At 35.0% G+C, this 24,887-nt stretch overlaps 1 protein-coding gene across 1 annotated transcript in view; it reads right to left on the bottom strand.

The window, feature by feature from the left end:
• Nucleotides 1-18,389, bottom strand: part of Malrd1 (MAM and LDL receptor class A domain containing 1) — a 470,497-nt gene extending 452,108 nt beyond the window's left edge. The window contains exons 1-2 of the mRNA XM_069991735.1: nucleotides 18,191-18,389; nucleotides 393-533 (exon numbers count right to left, since the gene is read on the bottom strand). Coding sequence (XP_069847836.1) covers nucleotides 393-533; nucleotides 18,191-18,389 — 340 coding nt within the window. The remainder of the gene's footprint in view (nucleotides 1-392; nucleotides 534-18,190) is intronic.
• Nucleotides 18,390-24,887: the final 6,498 nt, after the last annotated feature.

Genomic DNA, 24,887 nt, shown 5'->3' with positions numbered 1-24,887 from the left:
AGCCTCAGTGCCCTTCAATACATGAATGAACAAAGAAAATTAGGTATATATCCACAGTGGTATATCAGCCATTGAAGAAAAAAAGGCATATTGTTTGCAGGAAAATAGATGGAGTTAGAGATCATCATGTTAAGGGGTAATAAGAGAGTCAAATGGATTCTCTTTCTTGTGAAAGTTGAGGATGGAAAGGATGTTTGGAGTCTATTAGAGGTGTGGAAGAAAGTAAGAAATGTGAATAGAGAGGTAAATATGATCAATGTACATCATAGTATGTATGGAAATGTTACAATGAAATCTCTTATTTGTACAAGCGACATAGCCTAACTAAATAACTTGATGCTATAAAATAAAAATACATTATGGGATTAATAAAATAAATTCAGAGAATTTACCTGATATGTCACCTTTGTGATCAGAAAATGGAGGTGAAAGACCAGTCTCCCCATTTCTTTTTGCCCAGTTAAGTGGCAGGTTTTGATCTTGTTTCATGCTGCAGAGTCCATCCTCAAAGTCACATCTTTCATAATTTGAACCTATAGAGAGGAAAAGAAAATAGTTTTCAGAACCTTACTTGGCTTCTTAAGAAACAAAACAATAGGAGAAAAAGATAAGCTGGCAAAAAATGACAGGTATAGGTTAATAGAAGACTATTTTTCACAAATGTAAGTCTACTTATGCAAAACTTTTTTGAGTATGGCATTATCATAGAGCTTTTTTTTGTGACGCATTCTCACACATACAAACCTATGTGGTCCAAAAGAAAGAATGTCACATGAAGTTAGATGATTCAGGATCTAACTCTGATTTGGGGCTTTTGTTAAGTGAGTGTCTTGACTAAACCATTTAACCACAACTAACCCTTTCCTCCATGGTAGATTAGAATAGTACTACCCAGTCTTGCCTGACACAAATGACTGCTATTACAATCCAATGACATAATGTATATAAAAATAATTTACAACTCATGTCTCATGAAATATAAGAAATTATTATTAGCTGGGCAACAGTGGCTCACACCTGTAATCCTAGCTACTCAAGAGACTGAGATCTGAGGATCAAGGTTCAAAGCCAGTCCAGGAAGGAAAGCTCAAGAGACTCTAATCTCCAATTAACTACCAAAAAAGCCAGAGAGTAGAGCTGTACCTCAAGTGGCAGAGCACTAGACTTAAGCAAAAGTGACAGTGACAGTAACCTGGCCCTGATTTTAAGCCCCAGGATCAACACAACATATTATTATTAAGTTTACATCTTCAACTCAATTTTGAATCACATCAGAATTTCAGGTCTGAGATGATCAATTCACAGAGAGCCCTCTGACTGACATTCAATCATCCATGAAATATAACTCTTGAATTAACTACACACTTCTCTGTGAAATTTTATCATTGACTTAAGCCTGATGTTCTGTTTCACACCAAATGTTGACCCAAGAAGCTTGTAAAGGATTTGAATGGTTGGTTGTTCCTAAAACTTAACCATGTGCAATTCCGCCATTATCTGACATCTGTAAATGTCACATCCTAAAAATAGATGCTCTGAATTGCAGGTAGCTCCTTCCTGGGATGTAGACCTTAACAAGAATGGACAGTATTCTTTCAACAGCTGCTTATTTTCCTGGCAGGTTGCTTAGCCATAGTGGGCATAAAATAGGCTGGCTAATAGTGCTTGGCCACTCAGTCACAAGAAGATAGTTTTCACTTAATCATCCTTCCAAACAAAAATATTTTAGAGATAATCATGTATCTGCCACATTTTGTTGATATTATCCAAAGCTACTTAGAAACTTTTTCTATTGAGCTGTACTCATTATCTTGCTAATGTAACTGTAACCCCTCTGTACAATATTCATACAATAAAAATGTATATAAAAAGAGAAACTTGACTTTTCAATAAGCTCAACTAAATCTGCTTCATTATTAATAAAGTAGGCATTTGCTACTTAGACGATGTCTTATATATATTCGGTAACTTGCACAAAATAGGCCACTTACTGAGTGCCCTGTCTGTTACATTCTACAACTGTAGCTCTCAGGGCTCCAACACCCAATTGTAATTAACTGTCCCATTTTTATAAAAGGTACAGAATTAAAGACCTATCAAAGACTCTATCCACTCTAATGAAATAGTATTTACAGAGTTGACATTATTTTATCTAAGAGCAAGGAAATTTTATTAGTTTACGAATCATGAAAAGGTTAAGATTATAATTTCCTTAAGCACCAGAGAGGGGGGGGGGAGAGAAAGAGAGAGAGAGAGAGAGAGAGAGAGAGAGAGAGAGAGAGAATCATGCAGTACAGTACAAAATTACAGTCAGTGATGGAGACAGACTATACATGCAACTATAACTATACTATAGTCTAGTTGTATAGCAGATTATACTGAGTTTATGTTCTCTCTATAATGTCACAATGATGAAATCTCTTAGAGTGAATTGTAGGCAATGCATGACTGTGCTGGTTTTGTTTCCATCTGATTGGTTATGCTGTTTACATGAATATGCACCCTTCCTCTAGTTTTTAGTTCTTAGCAACTTTTCCAATGATGTATAATTATGAAGTATTCTACTTTACCACCACATGTCACCAATTATGTATATAAATACATGCACATTTTTCATAGAAAGAAAAATAGTATTTGAATACTAAATAATTACCTTGCCACACAATTGCTTAGGTAATGTCTGTTTGCAATGTTCTTTGTTCTTTTAAATACACAAAGTAACCAAGGTAATTTCTGGAAGCATTAAAACTAGAAAAATAGACAAAGTATTTTTTTCTTCTAAATAGTATCAACAGTTTCTTTTTGGTACAAAATGAATCTAATCAACCAAAATTTCAACTAATTTTGTTTTAAAAAGCAATCATGAACTGTTGTACTATTCAAAAACATATCAGAAGGTTTTCTTTTTTTAATTAATAAGTTTTTTTTGTATAAATACCATACAGAGGGGTTACAATTACATGCGCAAGGTAGTGAGTACATTTCTTATCAAGCATTGTTGCCTCCTCCTTTGTTTCCCCTTCCCATCCCTGTCCTCCCTCCAACCCCCCCACCCCCCAACTCCCACCGCCAAAGTTGTAAAGTTCGTTTTTCGACATAACGACTTGTACATCTCATTGATGCAATGGGTCCACCTATATCCCTATTTAAACAATTTGTTTTTTTCCCTTCCCCTCCACAAATCATACCAACATCAAATACAATGAAAGCAGGGGTTATACCGTGGGGAACCTACAAAGCAACAACAAAATCATCTTATAAATGTGGCAGAAACAATTGCATGAAAGGAAAAACATTTGAGTCCTTATCTTGAGGCTCATTTCCCTAACATCAGCAGTGTCCCCTTCCTCCCTAGAGCTCCATCAAAGAGGACCGGTCTTCGGTTAAAGGTATATGAGTAGCTGCGCTCCCCTGCTAGAACCTCCAAACAAGCTCTCGAGGTCCATATCAGAAGTTTTTCTAAGCATTGATTTTCTCCCATTACAGAACCATAAATTTTTAAACCTCCTCAAACTTTAGCTGGCTTGCTATTTAGTTTCCTATGGCACACATCCTCATTCAAATCTCAAACTCTCTGCTACAATCTGTCCACCATATAGAAGACAGTTAGCACAGTCACCTTTATATTGTGTGGACTTCAGCAATATAACGAGCAATGAGGTGTACAAGAAACTTATGCAAAAAATTCCAGTGCTTTTTCATCTGTGAAACTCATTGTTTCACTTCCAATTTTATGATCCTAAAGTTCAGTTCTACTGTGTAGTTAAAGAGGGAGTTTGGCTTGACATTGTGCTTTGAAATGAACTTGGAAGGCTTGCACAGTGTCAAATTTTTTCATTAAAGAATTGCTTGAGAAGTCTCCTGGATTCAACCTTTTGTACCATATCAAAATAAAAAATATTAAACTATATCCAAGAAACTGCCTAATACACACTTCTGAGGAATCCACATGAAATAAACATTTAATTGTGGCAACAGTGAAGAACTCAGCATGAACCCAGGAAAATATAGCATGGACAAATCATCAAAGCAAAGAGATTTCAAAAGACAGAGCACAGCATAATAACTAAAAAAATCTAGAAAGCAAAAAAAGCAAGGTAGAAAACACTAAAAGCAATACCACCATTTTTTCTCAAATTTTCCTGGACCAAAATTCAAATGTACATTTTTCATTCAAATCTTAAAACTTTTATGAGGCACAGTTGTAGTCTTTTTGTAACACAAGGTATAATACTTCTTATTTTAGTAAGGTATATATCACATGAAACTTATCATTTTAACCATTTTAAGTGTATAGTTCTCTGATAATCCATTCACAATGTAGACCCATTACTACTATTGATCAAGAATGTTTCATGTTACAATACTGTAATTTTATATCCAGGAAACAGTACCACCTCATTCCTCTCTTCCTTACAAACCTGTCAGTCACCATTCTATTTACTCTGATTACTTTACAGAGCTCATGTAAGTAGAATTATGCAGTATTTGTTCTTTTAAAACTTTTAAAACTTAGTATAATATCTTCAAGGCTGATCATAAACCCTGTTCTTTCTATTGACAACAAATAAAAAAGGTACATATAAAATTTTACTCATCCATTCATCTGTCATTGGACACACAGATAGCCAAGGACTATTGTGAATAATGCTTCCATACGCATGGGTAAACAACTTTCTATTCAACTTCTTCCTTTCATTTTCTTTGGTACATGTATACAATGAATTGCTGCATCATATGGTAATTCTGTTATTGATTTTCTTGAAGTGACTACAAGATTTTAAGGTCCCAACAGTAAGTGTTTCAATTTCTCCACATTTCCACCAAAACATGTTATTTTTAGGACATTTTTGTTTGTTGTTTTATTATTGCATGCAGACAGTTGAGAAGTGAAATCCGACTGTGGTTTCTTTTTTGTTCGTTTGTTTTTAGTATTATTGTGATGATTAATGGTGTTGATATCTTTTCATAAGCTTATTTGATATTTGACCATCTCTGAAGCAAAACCTACTAAAATATTTCATCTATTTTTATTCAGGATTTTTTACTGGTAACTTGGAGTTCATTTTATATTTAAGGGATCAGTCTCTTAATAGATATATAATTTTACAGTTTTTCCCATTTTATACACCAACTTTTTACCTTATTGATAGTAATAGTGTACTTAGGTAAAAACGTTTTCATTTTGATAAGATCCAATTTATTTATTTTCTATTCATTGCATGTAATTTTGGCGTCATGTTAAATGAATACAAGTCAAATATTATGAAACTTTTCCCTGGCTTTCTTCTAAGAGTTCAATAATTTTACTTCTCAACTATAGATATCTATTCATTTTGAATTAATTTTTTGTACATGGTAAGAGTTAAGGGTTGAAATTCATTCTGTTTGTTTTCTTGAGACAAAGTGTTTCTGGTATGTGAACCAAGCTAGCCTTGAACTCAGGATCTTCCTGACTTAGCTCCCCAAGTGCTAGAATTACACACATATGCCACCACACCCAGGTCTCACTCTGTTACTTTAACAGGTGGTTATAAATTTTCAAACGACCATTTACTGAAGTCTGCCACTTTTCTACTGAACAGTTACAGAACTCTTCTCAAAAATGAGTTGTCTATATATGTGACTGTTTATTTGTGGGCTTTCTGTTCTATTCCATTGGTTTATATGTCTGTTTTATACTTACATCATACTTTTAATTGTCATATCTTTATAAAAGTTTTGTAGTCAGAAAACATGAAACCTCTTTGTTCTTTTCCTGGATTGTTTTGCCTATTTGAGATCCCTTAAGATTCTCATATGAATTTTAAGATAGATTGTAGTATTTTGGAAAAAATTAAAGATTTTCATAGATATTTCTTTAAATCTGTAGATTGAATTAAAATATTGAGATGGTCACAGTATTAGATACTCCAGTCAACAAACATAAAATGTATTTCCATTCTTTTTTTTTTCTCTTTAAGTTGCTCTCATCAATAACTGGCTTTGTTTTCAATGTATATGTCTTCTATCTCAGTTTTGACTTATTTATTCTTTTTGGTGTTACTGTAAATGAAATTTTTTCCATACAGGTTTCAGATTGTTCATTGTTAGTATACATAAAGAAAAGAGCCTTAGTGATGTTGATTTTGTATACTATATAACTTTCCAAGTTTTGTAGTATAGATAGGATTTTCAAATATCATCTTTAAAGTTTCCTATAATTAAAAGCATTCTGTGAACAGAAGTACTTTTGCTTCTTCCTTTCTGACTTAAATGACTTCATTTCTTATTCCTGCCCCATTGTACCAGTTAGGACTTATGGGCCATACTACATATAAACGATTAATGTGGGCATTCTTTTAAAATCCTGACCTTTCACGAACAGCTTTGAGACTTTTGCTATTCAGTGTGATGTTAGTTGTGTGGTCCATATATTATCTTTATTTTGCTGAAGTCATTTCCTTCTGTCCCAACTTCATTGAGTGCTTTATCCTATTTCTGAAAAAAAATCTATGTATTACATGGTCATAAAATCTTACATGCAACTTAAATTCATTTTATGGTTTTGGAGTATTGCTGCCTTTTAATAGATAACATGTAAAAATGTTTTTATACATGATGATTTCCTTTATTCTGATTAATATAAAAATTAATGACCAGTTCTTGAAAAAAGATGAAATGAATCCAAAATATTGCAATTAAACCAAAATATACCTTAATAGTTCTCAAATGTACAATTTTAAGAAATGATTATTAGCCTTGGTGAGTTGAAGTACTAATTGGTTTTTAATCAGAGAACTGTTTATATGTCACATTGAATTAATTTTAATATTTTCAATGATTAAGAAACAGGAAATCAAAACTCAAAAAGGTATGTTACATGATATGGAATTAACACTTCCATAACTCATACCAGAATAGTGTGAAATTACTTTAATTGCATTCTTATCAGATAGTTGCTTTTATGCTCAAGTACTGAGATCTTTGGCAAGATAGTATCATTGAAGGGAATCTATTTTTTATAAGTAAAAGATTACCAAGCCATGTTTCAACTTTTATGTGATCTTAGGATCAGTAACCTTCAAAGGACATCTCCAGTCCCTAGGTATCGGTTGATATCTCCAGAAATATTGACAAGGTATAACATTCACGGCAGTTTGCAGCAGTGTTCACTCAAGTATCAGAGATGCTGCACAGCCCTTACACAGAATTATCCCATCCAAAGTAGTTTGGCCAGAAGATCCAGAGGCTTTTCACTAGTTTCTGTTAAATAAATCCAAGGCCTAGGATGGCAAGATATATCTCTTTCATGGAAAAAATATTCCATTAAATAAACTAACTTCTGAACAAATGAACTCCTAAATTTTTTTTCCCAAATAAGCATTCAATTTTTCTCAAAAATAAGTAAAATTCTTCTGGCAAACTCAACAAAATATTTTAAAACTCACCCCACTGGAAAGTCAGGTTGTTTCTGGGTAGCAGAGAACTTTGTGTTCTATTCATATTTTTATGAAAACTGATTTATAAGCTGCGATTCAGCCTTTTATTAATTTGGCAATTTTCACAAAAGTATACAAGCTTTCTCTCAAGATTCCACTGAGCGTAGAGTACCAGCATGCACATGTAGAAAAGGTATTTATTGACAAACATCCTTGTTTACAAACAGAAAAAGTTAAGGAAGTTGAGAAATGTGTAAGACTTCTGTGCATATTCAGACACTGGCTTCAGAAGGCATTTGCTTTGGAAAGGAACTTTTTACTAATTGATAATATTACCAAACATCTGACATTTTCAGAAAGCCCACTGACTGAATATACATTCCAGAAAACATCACCTTAGCTTGTACACTTAACCCACACAATGCTATGACTTTGTGGGAAGGATGAATAGTTTTATCCAATTCCATGTGAAAAGAAGTAACATGGTTCATGGTTTTCCCAATCATTCATCCAGTCAGTAATCCAACAACAGCAATTCACTCTATCTAGTGTAAAGTAACAGTCTTCTAGAAAGAGATTCAATAAAGGTCTTACCATAATAAGAGTGATGCTTTGCTTTATTATGACAATTTAAAAATATTAAGGAAACTATTTACAGCTTGGGAAGATGGTATCATTTAAAAGGCTTAACTTAACTTCTTTTTTTAAAGTATTTTGTCCCCTGTTGAAAAAGAAATGTACTCATTACCTTACTTATGTTACTGTAACCCCTCTGTACATCACCTTACAATAAAAAAAAAGATTTGTTGAATGGTAGCCCCATTGTGCAACTACTCAAAGATAATATTTTTATTGAAGATTTGTGTGAAAGAGTTCAAAGTTTTATTTTTTATTGAAGATTTGTGTGAAAGAGTTCAAAGTTTTATTTTTTATTGAAGATCAAAGATAATATTTTTAAAAATTATTTTGTTTAAAATACACCCCACCAAGTTACACATATCAATCAAGTTTGTCCTGCATTACTTATAAGCATCTTTTGTTGAAATTTTGATAAAGAAAGCTACAGGATAGGACAAAATAAAATTCCAAGAATATTTTCATCTCTCCTTGGGAGAAAGGTTCACTGAAGGAGCAATCTTCAGAATGATCTGAGCATCTATCTTCAGATGATTGTTTTCATGTTCCCCAATATAAGAAGCACTCCAGTTTTGTACATCACACTCAGAGATGAAAGGCAATAGTGTTACAAGTGGTCCCTCTCGTCTTTGACATTTCCACTGCTCACAATGAACAAACATACTCCGCAACTCTGAAACAATTGTAGATACAAAACTATATTTAAGATAATGACTTATATTGCACAAGTGTGTATAATCAGCATCCAAATCATTCAACAATTGCCAAGAGGGAAAAGACTCAAGTAGTGCTATTTGATATGAAAGTTATTCTATGAAACCTGTTTTCAAAATAACAAAAGTGACCTAATAGACACACATAGTTATGTTCACCTAAAAATCATGCACCAAGCTGAAGTTCTCTTTCAGGCTCATCTTTTAAAATAAGATTGAGATTCACTTTTATAAGAAAATAATGTTGGAAGAAGAATAAACGTCAGCATAGAAATAATAAAAACTCGAGCTGGGAAGGTGGCAAGCATAAGGCCCTGGGTTCAATTCCTCAGCACCACATAAGCAAAAAGAAAAAAGCCAGAAGTGGCGCTGTGGCTCAAGTGGTAGAGCGCTAGCCTTGAGCTGAAGAGCTGAGGGACAGCGCCCAGGCCCAGGGTTCAGGCCCCACGATCGGACCCCCCCCCCAAAAAAAGAAAGAAATAATAAAAACTCTTTAAGCGCTCCTAATTTCCATTTATAATCTTGCTGTCTCAAAGATATTCAGATCCTACATCAGTAAAAAAAAAATCCACAAGGAGTTTGTTAATTCATTTCCTTTGCGTAAAGAGGTACATTCTTTATTACATTCAAAACCTTTTTAATTTTGTGAATCCATTATTCTCCCTTGCACACACAAACCTATAAGTACTATCTTCTACTTCCTCTGATTTTGCCTCCAACAGTCATTCTTGGGCATATTTCAAAGCACTTCTATCATAAACATATGTATTTCTATGGCCTCAAGTTTTACTGTATTTTTGTCTTTATAAAATCTTACACTTTATCTTTCTATATTCTATTCCATTTTCAGCGTTACTTCCTCTTCCATTTCACCTCTACAGAGTCATTGGAGTTAGTATAATTCATGAAATTCTGTGAGTGAACAGGTATAAATAAATAAAATTGAAAATACGTGTATTTTGTTGAGAGGAAATGTAGTTTGTAAGATATCCTAACATTTGTGATGGATCATTTTATTTAGAATATCTATTATGTTTCAGAATATCCTTTGAAGTTGTTCATGTGTGGGGGGGGGGGAGAATCAGATTTTTTGGCATTGTTCCAAGTCCATATGTTACTTTTACTTTGCACTCAGTGTGGGCAGGAAGCCTAGTTTACATTCTGTGTCGCCATGAAAAAGCTAGTTATCTAAGGTTACTGACCCTCAGGTCCTAGAACTCCCTTCACATAGATACCGTGAGCACAATGACTTAGGAGCTTAAGGACTTTGCTCCTCTGTGATACAACAGTGCTATGATTTTGAATATCTGCCTCTAAAGTTCAAGGTATCCAGAGACAGTAATGCGAATGGTACTGGTGATTCTGTCCATTGCAATAGATATGAAAGATACTGTGATTAAGCTGTTGTATAAAATTATAGAATAGTTCATAGGAGACAAGCAAAAACAGTAAAAATTTGAAGTGCTTTCCATAAATATTTTTATTTATTATTATAGAACTTACAAATATAGAACCTACTAATTTTTGGTCATTAAAAAATTAAAACCTAGCTATAAGGACTTGTTGAACATTCTGTTTAGAATAGGAGAAATGGGGATTTCTCGAGACCTGCCAAGAAATGAGGATGTAAATTTCAACTTGCAGAATTAAGGAATGGATTCTCTATAATCTCACTGTTTGTGGCCCTTAATGCCACAGACACACAGACAGCATTCCTATGCTATGACAGAGCCATTTTGGTGATCCTCATATTTATACCACACTTTCTAGAACAACTTGCATCTGAAGAGAAAGCACGTATACACACTACACATAGATCTTTACTTCCTCATCAAATAACCTTCCAGGCCAATCTTCTGGTCCTTATGGTCCTTTCTCCTTCTTGCTATTCCTTTCCTCTTCTTCCAACACATCTGACAACACAAAGGTTTATATGCTGACATGCCAGAGTAAACTCAGAGATCGCTCCAAATTCTTCCTGTACACCCTAGGAGCCTTGATATTCTCAGAGCCTTCCAGAGTAAGATCACCTTGGTGATAAGTCTTGAAATCTTCCTTCCTTCCTTCCTTCCCTCCTTTCTCTCTCTCTCTCTCTCTCTCTCTCTCTCTCTCTCTCTCTCTCTCTCTCTCTCTCTCTCTCTCTCTCTCTCTCTCTCTCTCTCTCTCTCTCTCTCTCTCTCTCTTACTCTCTCTCTCTTTCTTCTTTCTTTCTTTTTATTTTCCCTGCTGGTCCTGGAGTTTGAACTCAGGACCTAGGCACTGTCCTTGAGCCTCTCTGTGCTCAAGGCTAGTGCTCTACCACTGGAGCCACAGCGCCACTTCTGGCTTTTTGTTTGTTTGTTTGTTTATGTGGTACTGAGGAAGCAAAACCAGGCTTCATGCATGCTAGGCAAACACTCTACCATTAAGCCACATTCTCAGCACTTTTTTTTTCTTTCTTTCTTTCTCTCCCTCTCTCTTCTTTCTTTCTTTCTTTCTTTCTCTCTCTTTCTCTCTCTCTCCCTTCCTTCCTTCCTTCCTTTCGCTCGCTCGCTCTCTCTCTCTCTCTCTTTCTTTCTTTCTTTCTTTCTTTCTTTCTTTCTTTCTTTCTTTCTTTCTTTCTTTCTTTCTTTCTTTCTTTCTTTCTTTTTATTTTCCCTGCTGGTCCTGGAGTTTGAACTCAGGACCTAGGCACTGTCCTTGAGCCTCTCTGTGCTCAAGGCTAGTGCTCTACCACTGGAGCCACAGCGCCACTTCTGGCTTTTTGTTTGTTTGTTTGCTTTTGTGGTACTGAGGAAGCAAAACCAGGCTTCATGCATGCTAGGCAAACACTCTACCATTAAGCCACATTCTCAGCACTTTCTTTCTTTTCTTTCCTTCTTTCTCTCTTTCTTTCTTTCTCTCCCTCTCTCTTTCTTTCTTTTTTCTTTCTCTCTCTCTTTCTCTCTCTCTCCCTTCCTTCCTTCCTTCCTTTCTTTTTTTCTTTTTTCTTTTTCTTTTTTTGTGCCAGCACTAGGGCTTGACAGAACCTCAAGCTCTCACTTGGCTTTTTCATTCACAGTTGGTATTCACTTGAGACACATCTCCATTTCTAGTCTTTAGCTGGTTAACTGGAGATAAGAGTCTCTTCAATTTTGTTTCCTGTGTTGGCTTCAAATCGCTAGGATTTCAGACATGGGCTACCAATGCCTGGCTTAAATCACAATTACTATTTTTTGTCATCTCCTACTGTAAGGCTTGCCCTACTCATTGCATCTAGAAATATTGAACTAGTATTATTAAACTATAAGAAAGAACTTATTCGATCACAACTAGAAGTCAGTTCTTGAATATTTAAAGGAAGATCTAGGTGATACAGAGCATAGACCATAGCCATAGGACTCCAGACAGAGGAAGCACGGTGAAAGAGCAAGAGCACTCAACCCCTAGAAGACTAGACAGCAGAAGGCATCTGTGAAGAAGACAAGAATATGGAGGCAATTTCAGTTAGAGAAGGGAGGAAGAAGGAAGTACATCAAAATGAGCTGTGTTAGACTGACCATAAAGCAACCTGTAGGCCAGATAACAACACACTCTTCTGGTGCCAGGGAATACCAGGAAAAGGTGATCTTAAGTCAGTCACTGAGCTGTTATGCACAAAGAAGCACCAGCACAAAGAACACTTGAGTGGCTGGTAATACTGTGAGTTAGTCCACCAGACACAGAGCAGACAATTCACCAAGAGGCTGTGCATACTGGTGGGCACCCAAGTATGCATGCCACACATGCACCCATACACGAGGGACAGAGCCCTGGAACTCTGCTCTAAAAGCAAGTACAAAGCCTAGGCAAATGCCAGGCCTAGACCATGGACAGGACTAGACAATGACAATATTTATTGTCATTCACAAATTTACTATATTTCACAAATACTTTACTTGTTGACATGGACTGCTTTTATGAATGCAATGCTGACATGCTATTTTACTAGCAAGTTCTCAACTTCCACACTCTGATTAAAAAATAACTTTTACAAACAAAACAACAAACAAAACTTCTTGTCATTAAAACCTGTTTCCATTAAAAATTTGAAAGGAGAAATGAATTTTGTTATGTGGCCTACTGGCCTAATATTACTACTTCTCAAAGCATTAAATAATGAAAAAATTCATATTAGACAATTTTTAAAATATTACTTATTCCTCATAAAAATAAGAGATTAGTATAAATTAGTATAAATATTCATATATATACATATAGAGAGACATATAGATAGAATACTGAAACGTCCTATTAGGAAGCATAGGATTAGTATGAATCTCTATTTCTATATATTTTCTGGTTTTCTTCAGATGGGCCCTAAGTATTAATTATTAAATTTCCTTCATCTATAATACTGTCATGATAACTGCTAAATGTACACATGCCCCAAACTCATGTTGAATTCCCACTTACTAATCTAGTAGTATTTGGAGAGGAAGCCTCTGAGAGATAATTTTTTATCAAGTAGGAGCCCTTGTGATGGAATTAGTGTCCTTAAAAGAAGAAAGAGAGCAGAGATAAATCATCTCGGTGCCATGTGAGAACTTGGCAGCTATCTGGTCTTCAGCTATCTGAAAACCAGGAAGGAGCTCTCATTAGCTAGCAAATCCACTGGCACCCCAAGGTTATCATTCCCAGACTCTAGAACTATAAGAAATAAATATCTGTTCTTTAAAACCACAGCCCCTGAATTGTTTACAGAACCTTGAGCTGACCAAGTGAGCTATGTGGTCAGTAATATTTTTAAATATTCTGCCAATTGTTTCATTAAACATTTTACATTCACTGCAATACTAAGATAAAGCCTGCATACAAACTCATACATTTTACTCTATTGCTCTATTAACTTCAAGTACTTTCAATGAATCAATTATTTTAAATAGTTGACTTTTTATGCCATGTATTAAAGAAGCACTGTTTGCACTAGAATATCATCTAGTTTAACATGATCACCTTTAAGATTTTAAAACTGTACCTATAAGATAATTCCACATTCAACATGAAATTTATATTTACCTAAAATAAATATATTTTGGAACTTGTCCCTCAATTTTAAAATGTAAAAGAGATTAAGTATAGCTCAAAACTTTGTTTCCCATTAAAGCATAAAGATAGATTGCTATTTCACATAAATACTAAATTGATAGAAATACTCTTATACTAAATTGATAGAAATACTCTTAGGCAAACTGCGATGGGGAAACCAATATCAAAATGATGAAATGGGCTTTTCTCTTTTGAATCACAGTAAATTTAGCTATAAAAATGAGTGTATGAGACTGCAATTTTTAACAATAACTTTGATATGCAAAAATAAATCTAAGGATGCTTTCTGGAATTTTAAGTAACTTGACAACATTTCAGTGATAGAAACCCATTACAGGTGATATATCAACACACTGTTGAAAGCATGCTTCATGATCTTCTGATTGATTTGTACCTAATCAGTTGCACTAAAAATACTACAGCATTTGTTAACAAAAAAAATAAAGAAAAGTCTTTGTACATCAAATGGTTGAGCATTTTTTGTTTGTCTGGTTTTACTGTGTGTCCTTTATTCAAACCAATACATACCACTGGCAGAAGATTCCCTCGGGCATAGAGTTTCTAAAGTGGGAAAACACAGTGGGAGGCACACACACACACACACATACACACACACACACACACACACACACACACACACACACACACACACACACACACAATTCTGGGATCCTCCCCAGAAGGAACACCCCTGACTTACTACATGGGAAGCATCAGAGAAATCACAAAATAGAAAAATAGAAAACAAAAATGACAATGGGAGTAACTATGAACTGTACATATCAAGTCAAGGGAGTCTTTGTTCCAGCCAACAGAAGTATGACATTTAAGAGCCTAGCCAACAGTGGTGGTCTGCAGGAATATAGCCCATTGGTCAACTGGTTCACCTTGCTCCCTCCCTACCTTAGTCTGCTCTACTGGCCAGAGAAGCCAATGATGACAGCAAGTATTCCAAGAGGGGAGAATCTAGCCTTGTTCTATCCCAAACACCAGCCAGGAATTCCACCAAACCTACTTAAGAGAGCAAAGGACTGAGGTTACCCCAATCCTGGAGGCAAGTCCAACTCAATACATAATTGTGGAGCACAGCATCTGACTTTGCCTATTCCAAGTACATAGTGACCCTAGAGACCTCATGCAGCCTCACAGCCCAATGCAGGGTTCTGCCCAGCTAGATTCCAAACAACAGTAGGAAGACAACCTGAAACCTGTCTGCCACCAGCTCTACCTGACACACTGCCAGTGGTCTTATTGAACCCCACAGCATAGCCAGCGCTTCCATTCAGACTTAGGGTACAGAGACCAGTCCAGCCTAACTAGAAAACCCAGCACAGAAGCCAGAATTTGAATCCTTGGTTAAACACCTGTACAGGTCAGAAGTGGCTTTCAGTAAGGATCTCATTAAATTCTGTCAACACTAAATCCAAACAGTTGTTGTACCTATAACTTATTCACTTATTTACTATATACGATCATATATGGGGTGCTTATCTTATAGTGCGCATATATAGTACCTATAATTCTGTATAAATAGAATTTATTCCATTTTGAGGATTTAGCCTTCCTACCTCTGATTTCTTTTCAAAAACATATCAAGTTAAAAATAATGAATTCAGGTATATTTCAAAAGAAGCCTATCTGGTAAAACAACAATGGATAAATGGATTAAGAACTTATGGTATATAGATACACAAGGGAATTTTACTCATCCATCAAAAAGAATGAGATTATATCATTTGCATGGATCTGAAAAAATATGTTAAGTAATGTAGGTCAGACCCAGAGGGACAAACAATGAGAATGTAGAAGTTTAATTTATAAATATATATATGTAAAGATATATAGGGTCACATGCACATGTACACAGACATTAACTGAAATATGATATATGCAGGGTAGAGTTCAAATGGTGTAACTCTTTTGAACAACTACCTTACAGTCTAACAAATGAATACTGAGAAGCAGTACTTGAGGTGTCGTACTTCAGGTCAAGGGAAGGGTGTTAGACAAATGTAGAGGGAAATTGGAGTGAAATACAGTCATAATACTCAACGCAATCGTATTAAACTAGGAAAATTTAGAGCATGGGTAGTTTGGGAGTGATGGGCTAAATGATGAAAGGAGTGATATTGATCAAGATGCATTGTACTCATAAGCTGACATATTGGATTGAAATCCCTCCGTACAACTATGTAAACAAAATATAATTTAAAGAACTATAATAGTTTACCTAGCAAGTGCAAGATTAATCCTATTAATACCCTCACATATATAAACACACTCATAAAAATTATTAATTGCATCAGCTTACATGGGAAATTCAACTTCATGCTAATTTTATGAAAATCTTATATACCAATCTATTTCTTTAAAAGAAGTATAGATTGATTTATTTTTCAAAGTGTGGCTACTTTTCCACCATTGTAAAGTTAGATTTTTAAGAAAATCTAATCAAAAGTTTAACATCCCAGTTCTCATGGGTGAAATCGCTTGTCCATCATTCTTTCACAACATTTTTCCCCTAGTGCAGTGTACAAAAGACACTCACACTTTCAAGTGAATCTCAGTTTTAACTACAGCTTTTGGCCTACATTTTAAATAAAATGCCAAAGTGGAAACTTTTCAGGAAATGAAAACGAAAAGCAAAAAAGCCAAAAGGTGACCTCCCAGTATAACATTTAAAATGAAATGTGTTTATTCGACAGATCTGTGCCTTCACTTTCCTCTGAGGCAGAGAATTATTAGAATTTTTCATGCAGCAGAGACCTTTCCCACTCAGTGGCTTTCTCCTTCTTCATATTAACCTTTTCTCTGAAGCAAGACCATGCGTGTTATCACAGCAAGAGTGCTAAAGGAAGCTTCATAGAGATTAATAATGGAGGGGACTTGGCACTTCTTGTCAAACTGAGTGGTCCCTTGTTGCTGTTCCCCGGGGAGCAGTGAGGTCTTTCCCAGGCAGACCAGAGCAGGGTGCAGCACACCCATATTTAGCCTCTCTGGGAAAAATGGACAACTACAAATGAATCCCTGCCCTCGGTTGTGATTTGTATTTAATAGTTTCTAAAGATGAATAGCATGGTAGAATCCTTAACTTTAGGATATAAATCACTGCCCTGTTTCATTTCACAGAGAAGAAATTTTTCAGCAACCTTTGTTCTTGTTTTCATATAGGAATGTCTGAATATAGAAGAAAGAACAGAGACAATAAAAATATCAAATATGTAGAAACTTGCTTCAGGAGAAAATAGAAAATTCCATAAACATTGGTATTGTATATGAGTAAAATATGGAAAATATAGGTTTGAGTAAAGTGAACTACAGTAATAGAGTGAGTTTCCCAGTAATTAATTGAATCAATAGTTATGTGAATAAACAATGCATTCATAGTAATACCTTCAAAATGTCATGTACATGGCTAGGGATATATATATATATATATATATATATATATATATATATATATATATATATATATATATATATATATACAGTGCTTACATATTAACAGGGCCCTAGTTTCAATCCCCAATACCACAAACACATACACACAAAAATGTATGTACATATACAGATACACACACACATATACAAAACGTTATTGGGTATAAGAATAACATCAGTCACTGCTGAATTGTAGTATATTCATACTGCAACCAAAACTACAAAAACATCCTTGTCATCCATCTATGACCTCATAATCTATATTTCCTGATCCTAATGCTATTTCAGTAAGCAATGGTGTGTTTTTCCATTCATGAGAGTATTTTTTTCTCACTTTATGATCTTTACTAATAAAACAGAGGTTCAAGATCACTCAATTAGTAAGTAGTTCTCCGAGGCCTCCAAATATAGGTCCTGAAACCCAAAGTTTCTTTCCATTGTGCTGAAATCACAAACACAATATAGCATTGTATTCTACACACCACCAATACCAACTCATTTGATGGTATCCTGTAACTGAAAAAAAATCTACACATCCAGGATAAAATTTATTTCAAATATTTCCACATTAAATTCAAACTTTAGCTTGTAATTTCAACCAAAGCATTTATCATCTGTGTTACTGAGTTTCTTTCTCATTGTCACTAAAAATAGGACATTAAAGCTACATTTATGCTTATCACTCCTTTATAATCAGTAAGCTTCCTTAAAATGCAATCCATTTAGTTAAGATCTTAGTGTTTTGATATTGAAGTAATCTAATGAATAGAATCATCATTATTAAACAATATATGCACTATGAGTTAACAGTGAATGCATACACAATAATGTCCATGCAAGTGCCAGAAATCTAGGTGTCTGTCCTGGGCAGCTCAGAAGTCCCTGGTGTGAAGATGTACAGGTAACTGAAACTGGCAAATGGAGGACACTTACATTGCTGTTCATCACTGTTGTCCCCACACTGATCCATGAAGTCACACACGTTGTCAGGAGGCAAAAAAATCCCATTGCCACATTGAAAAGCTTCTGTTCCTCGCAGACCCATTGGAAAAATAAAGACATAAACAATCCAAAGGAAGCAAAAACCTTCCTTCACTGGAAATGCCAACATTCTTGCCAGCCAGAAGGGCATTACTTAGTACTGAAAATTATATCTGGTGAGTTCATGATTGCAAACATCTCTTTTCTCTCTTCTATTTCCTAGATTTGCTTCTTGCAAATGGGCATTCCAAGTAACGACCTCAAACTCAGCAAATGACTCCTCCTACAGCCAATTCACTCTGTCAGAGGAGGGCCTTTAGAAAATATTTAACTTGAGTAATTGCACCATTTCTGTAGCTGCACATGGATGTTTATTGCCTGGTGTATACTAGGTTTTAACAGTTTAAGCCTTTATGATTGTGCTAATCTCCTTAAAGAAAAATTCAGAAAACAAAGGGCAGGCACATAAGTAGATAGAACTATAATAAAGTTATAGATTACGGAGAAATGTTGCTCCTTAACTGTGCTAACTTAATACCATTCATGTATTTTAGAACCTTGAAGTTAGGTCAAATTAGTGGGCTCCAGATTAAATGAAATATTTGTCTTTTACTATTTCCCTTTTACAGAACTGGATAGAGCCCAAGGCTTTCTTTACACATGATAGGCAAATGTTCTAGTCTTCGAGTTATATACTCTCAGCAACTGGATTTTGAGGCAGGGATTTGCTCTGCAATATTTGGCTGGCTTTGAAATAGCAATGTAGCTCATACTGACTTCAAACATAGGATTTTCATTTCTCAGCCTCCAGCATACTAGGATTTTCCACATATCCCAATATATTTTTATCTGGTTCCATTGGATTCAAAATGTCACATTTCTTTGTTATAATTCCTTAAACTAAAAATCATAGTTTCTTACAAATTGAAAAGTCAATGGAGATTATTTTAAAGTCACATAACTTTGACCCAAGAAGTTATATGATGCAAATTAGAAAATGAAGGAAGTTGGTGACAGGAACCACAGTTTAGACATTGGGTGTTTTCTCTTCTCAAGTACACAAATTTCCCTGTTCATTTTTAATCTGTTTTTGCAAGTAAAATGAGATGCAGAATGAACAGCATAAGGCTGATCATGCAGATACAGTAAATGCAAAAATACCATGAACACTACAAAAATTGAGAATATAAAATATTTCTTTACATATAATTTCTTAAAGATATGCTGCAGTTATTTTTCAACTACTGTATTTCTATTTTTGCACTATAACTGCACAAGACAAAGATAATTGGTATATCTCTAAGAAGCAGTTGAAGAATTTAGACTAGAAAACCATAAATCAAGTATAGAGATTGCATCTCAGCATTATTTTAGTGCTAGAACAGTAAACTTTCATACCAAGAGCTCATTCTTGTAATCCTAGGTATTCAGGAGGCTGAGATATGGTCAATCACACTTTGAAGCCAACCCAGGCAGAAAATTCTGTGAGACTCTCTCCAAACTAACCAGAAAAGAGTTGGTCTGATTCCCTTTTCAAGAACAAGACCATACTAAAGCTACCAGCACAACTATGTTTATTGCAGCCTTATTTACCATAGCTAAGATATGGAACCAACACAGATACCTCTCAGTAGATGAATGGATCAAGAAAATGTGGTATATATACACAATGGAATTCTATGCCTCCATCAGAAAGAATGGCATTGCCCTATTTGTTAGGAAATGGAAAGACTTGGAAAAAAAATTATATTAAGTGAAGTAAGCCAAGCCCAAAGAAACATAAGTCCCATGGTTTCCCTTATTTGCACTAACTAGTGTATATCTGAGACAAGCAGAAAGAGTCAGATAAGTTGATGTTAGGGGAAATGAACCCCAAGATAAGGACTCAATTTTTTTTCTTTCTTGCTATTGTCTCTAACATATTTATAAGATATTTCTTTGTCGCTTTGTATGTCCCTCCCCTACAGTATAATTGTATTTGATGTTGGTATAATTTGTGGAGGGGAAGGGAAAAAACAAATTGTTTAAATAGGGATACAGGAGGACCCATTCCAACAATAAGATGTACAAGACGTTATGTCAAAAAATGGGGGGAAGGGGGAGAAGAGGGATGGGAAAGGATGGGAAGGGATGGGAAGGGGAAACAAAGGAGGAGGCTACAATGCTTGATAAGAAATGTACATATTATCTTGCCCATGTAATTGTAACCCCTCTGTAAGGTATTTTCACAATAATTTTTTTTAAAAAAAGAATATTTCTTCTCCTAATTCTCTGTATGGCAAATGGAAATTAACATCTTCTCTAACTTTCTCCTCTTTTGCTTATATCTTAAAGGGTGGTAATCCTTATAATTTCATATAAAGTTCCCGTCTCGCTTAGTTTGTACTTATTTCTAGACTTTCTTTTTGATCCAAGATTTCAAGATTATCTATTGAGTATTGTTCTCTAAATCTATTATTGAAGTCATAATGAATACCTCTCCACCAAGGGCAAGGCCTATAAACTCACCCTAACTCGCATGCATACTTGATTAATAACTAAGTTCCTCTTTCTGTCCATCCAGTCAACCAACTATCACTCCATTTCATATTTCAATGAATGGAACCCAGCTATCTAAGCTATGAATATCTATTGTTCCTGCACTATTTTTTAGCCATTTTATTGTTACACATTTTTACTTTTTGGCTGAAAATTATCAAGTCACATTTACACATCACCTACACTACATATTTCTACCACTTACAACTAATTTTCTGTTCTTCAGGCAGAGTCATAATTTCAAAGCATAAATCTAATCCTTCATATTTCCTACATATTTCCCTCTAAAATCATTATTAATCTGATACTCATTATGATGGCTTATAAATTCCAATTTACCTATCAAGGTGAAAGCTGTATTCCTTATTTTAAGTCCTTATACTGGACTACTAATTTTCTAAATATACTTCAGATTCCAGGCCCGAGATTCCTTCTCTCCCAATACTCAGGTTAAATATAATGATTATTTACTTCTCAGCTTAGAAAACTTTCTCCAAGGAATTTAGCTTATTTTCCTAGAGATTCTTTTTTCATTACTAATTTGTCTCATAGCCTTCAATATTCATTCATTTCAATAGTTCTATGCTAGGTATGTCCATTGTTTATTTAATTAAGCCAGTTTTTTAAAGCCAGTTTTATATTATAAAAAGTAGACATGTTACTCCTACCCTTCTGCTATTGTATAACTTCCTGCTTTTCTCCAATCTGTCTTCTACTTCTGGTAACCAGCTTTATTCTCTATCTCTGTGCATATATATATATATATATATATATATATATATATATATAATTTTAGATTCCATATATATTAGGTTGCTCAATTTTTTCTGTGTCTAGAATTTTCACTTATAATAGTGAAAAAACAGGTTTGTTCATATTGTAGCAAAAGGCATGCACCTGTTCTCTTGTAGAGATCAATAATGTTTGTATTTGTGTATTACAATTTCGTTATCAACTCATCAATCAATGAGCATTTTAACTGATGACAGATCCTGGTAAGTGTGACAAATATAAAGATTTTATGTATAACATGGTGAGTACATATAATAAAACACACTGTAGGTAAGATGCCTACTAAGTAATTGTCATCTGCTCTTGTAATTGAAAACAAATTAAAAGATGATTAACTGTGGGACAATGGATATGTTAATTTGCTCCAAGTTTGATAATCTTGTACTTTCTATACATTATTCACACAGACCAATATAAAAATGTATAAAGCACTACATTAATGAAGTCATATCAAGATAAGAAGATAAATTAAAAAATGGAAAAATGTGAAACAGTGCAATAGCATGAAAAGATAGAAACATTTCAACTTTATATCCTATTTCAAATACATCTCCCTCTGTATTTTAATACATTTGCTATTTTCATTTTGAAAAAATACCATGTTTTTATGTTTTGCTGTTACAGTTGTTTATTGCTTAGTTTCACATGGCAAAATGCTTAATTAACTGCTGCTTCCTAGTAAAAATGACATCATCTTATGGTGTTTTTAGTGTCATTTGTCATTTGGTCAAGAAATGAATAAGAATGACAGCACATGAAGTAAATAAGTGCTTCCCAGTAGGTTAATATTTTATTAGACAAATTTTATGTTTTGTTTCCAAAGATAAAATTAACTTTAAGTGATTTTACCTTTGTTATCTTTTATCTCAAAAGTACCATCAAGAATGAAGAATAGAGGAGTATTGATTTTTAAAAAAAAACTAAGCTGATACCCAAAAAGGGAAAAAATGTCTTTCTGAGCACAATGTTGCAGCTGTGCTGGAAGATTCATTTGTATTGTCTCAGAGTATTAAAAAAAAAAAAAAAAAAAAAAAAAAAAAAAACCTCTATGTTGTTCCCCACTTTTACTTGAAAAGCTCTTACGCAGATTTAGTAAGTACTTTCACAAGATCATGTAACAGTTAAATGATAAAAATTGATTGTGAACTCCCAATAGAAAGCATGCCTACATTCTTTTTTTTTAATCATAAATTAAAAAGCAGTGAAAGCTGGGTGCTTGTGGCTCACACCTGTAATCCTGGCTGGGATCTAATGATTATGGTTCAAAGCCAGTCATAGAAGAAAAGTCCCTATGAGACTCTTATCTCCAATTAACCATTCAAAAGGCGGAAGTAGCATTATGGCTCAAGGGGCAGAACCCTAGCTTTGAGCACAAAGAGGTTCAGGGACAGAACCCAAGGACCTGAGTGCAAGCTCTACAACCAACAAGGAAGGAAGGAAGGAAGGAAGGAAGGAAGGAAGGAAGGAAGGAAGGAAGGAAGGAAGGAAGGAAGGAAGGGAGGAAGGGAGGAAGGGAGGAAGGGAGGGAGGGAGGGAGGGAGGGAGGGAGGGAGGGAGGGAGGGAGGGAGGGAGGGAGAGAGGGAGGAAGGAAGGGAGGGAGGGAGGGAGGGAGGAAGGAAGGAAGGGAGGAAGGAAGGGAGGGAGGGAGGGAGGGAGGGAGGGAGGGAGGGAGGGAGGGAGGGAGTGAGGGAGGGAGGGAAAGAGGGAGGGAGGGAAAGAAGGAGGGAGGGAAAGAGGGAGAGGGAAGGGAAGGAAGGAAAGGAAGGGAAAGGAAGGGGAAGGAAAGAAGGAAGGAAGGAAGGAAGGAAGGAAGGAAGGAAGGAAGGAAGGAAGGAAGGAAGGAAGGAAGGAAGGAGAAATTAAAAGAAAGAAGTGATATCAAACAACAAAATATTTAAAAGCAAACAAATGTTTTAAATATATGTTTTCCTTTTCCAAAACTGGAGCACCTGTTCTATGCCAAACACTTGATACAGGTGAAAGAAAGATAGGGTGCCTGTCATGCTGAAAAAAAAAAACAGTGGCCTTCACTTGAAAAGAATGTAAAATTTGAGAAAGAATGTAAGACATTTAGCAAAAATATATGTACACTACTACTTTGGGAAAAAATAGTGGGTTGCATATTCTACTCAAAAAGATAAGCCAATTCTCAAACTATAAACTAAAGCCATAGGTTAGATGGAATGGAATATACAACACTTGGAAATGAAAGCTGCAAAAATGCAAAGTAAATCACAAGTGTAGAGAGAAAACTATAAGGATTTGTGCATTTTTTATTTTATTTTACTTTTTTCTGGTTCCAGGGCCTGAACCCAAGGCCTGTGCGCTGTCTCTGAGACTCTATGCTCAAGGCTAGCTCTCTACTACTTGACCCACAACAGTACTTCTGGTTTTTGAATGGTTAATTGGAGATAAGTCTCATAGTCTTCCTGGGCTGGTTTCAAACCATGATCCTCAGATCTCAGCCTCCTGAGTAGATAGGATTACAGGCATGAGCCACTGGCAGGTGCCTCAGGATGTATTGTTAAAATAAAATGCTAAGGAAAATTCCAGAACTGATGCTAAATACCACTGACAGAAGGTAAATGTGGAACAAGAAATGGTAAGCCCAAAAGGGAGCCATGTTTGCAGAAAAATAAATCCAAGCTTCTGAACCTGAACTGAGGAAAGATATGCAAGTATTTGGTTATATACATATATATCTAAACATTATGTCTGCAGATATATACAGATGTATAGATCTATGTACATAGGTCTACATGTATACTAATTTATCTATATGAATATACATCCACATGCATGTCTACATATTTACATATCTGTATATACTTGTACATGTATGCATAGGTGTGTGCACATGTGAGCAAATTCATGCACATATATACTTGTGTGAATGCACAGATATACATATTTCTATGCATTTATGTGATCTATATGCATGTATGTGTAAAGTATATATGCATACATCTATAGAGAACATGTTTGTAATTCACTGTTTGAAGGGATTGGAGATAAAGGGTAAAAAAAAGTAATATATTCTCCATGTGAACATCTGTACAAAAACTTGCTATTTATTTCAATTAAGAAAACCACATCTGGAGGAACAGCTGTTATCAGAATCATAATCTGATTATGTTTTGGAGAAGCTGCCATTATGTTACAAGGATCATCCCTCTCCTAGGAAGGACAGCAGGCAGGACAAACCAGTGGTGACAGGAATTAATGCTGATGCTGATTATCATCTCTGCTATTCCCCTTGCAGGAGGGTAGGTCTCTTCTCTATTTATTCATAGGTGCTGAAAAGAGGTAAGAGAGCAA

This window comes from Dipodomys merriami, unplaced genomic scaffold (assembly GCF_024711535.1).
Source record: "Dipodomys merriami isolate MVZ:Mamm:240054 unplaced genomic scaffold, mDipMer1.0.p SCAF_4, whole genome shotgun sequence".
In the NCBI taxonomy this organism is placed as follows: domain Eukaryota; kingdom Metazoa; phylum Chordata; class Mammalia; order Rodentia; family Heteromyidae; genus Dipodomys; species Dipodomys merriami.
Note: the sequence above shows the minus strand (reverse complement) of the source record. Positions and strands in the feature narration are given on the sequence as shown.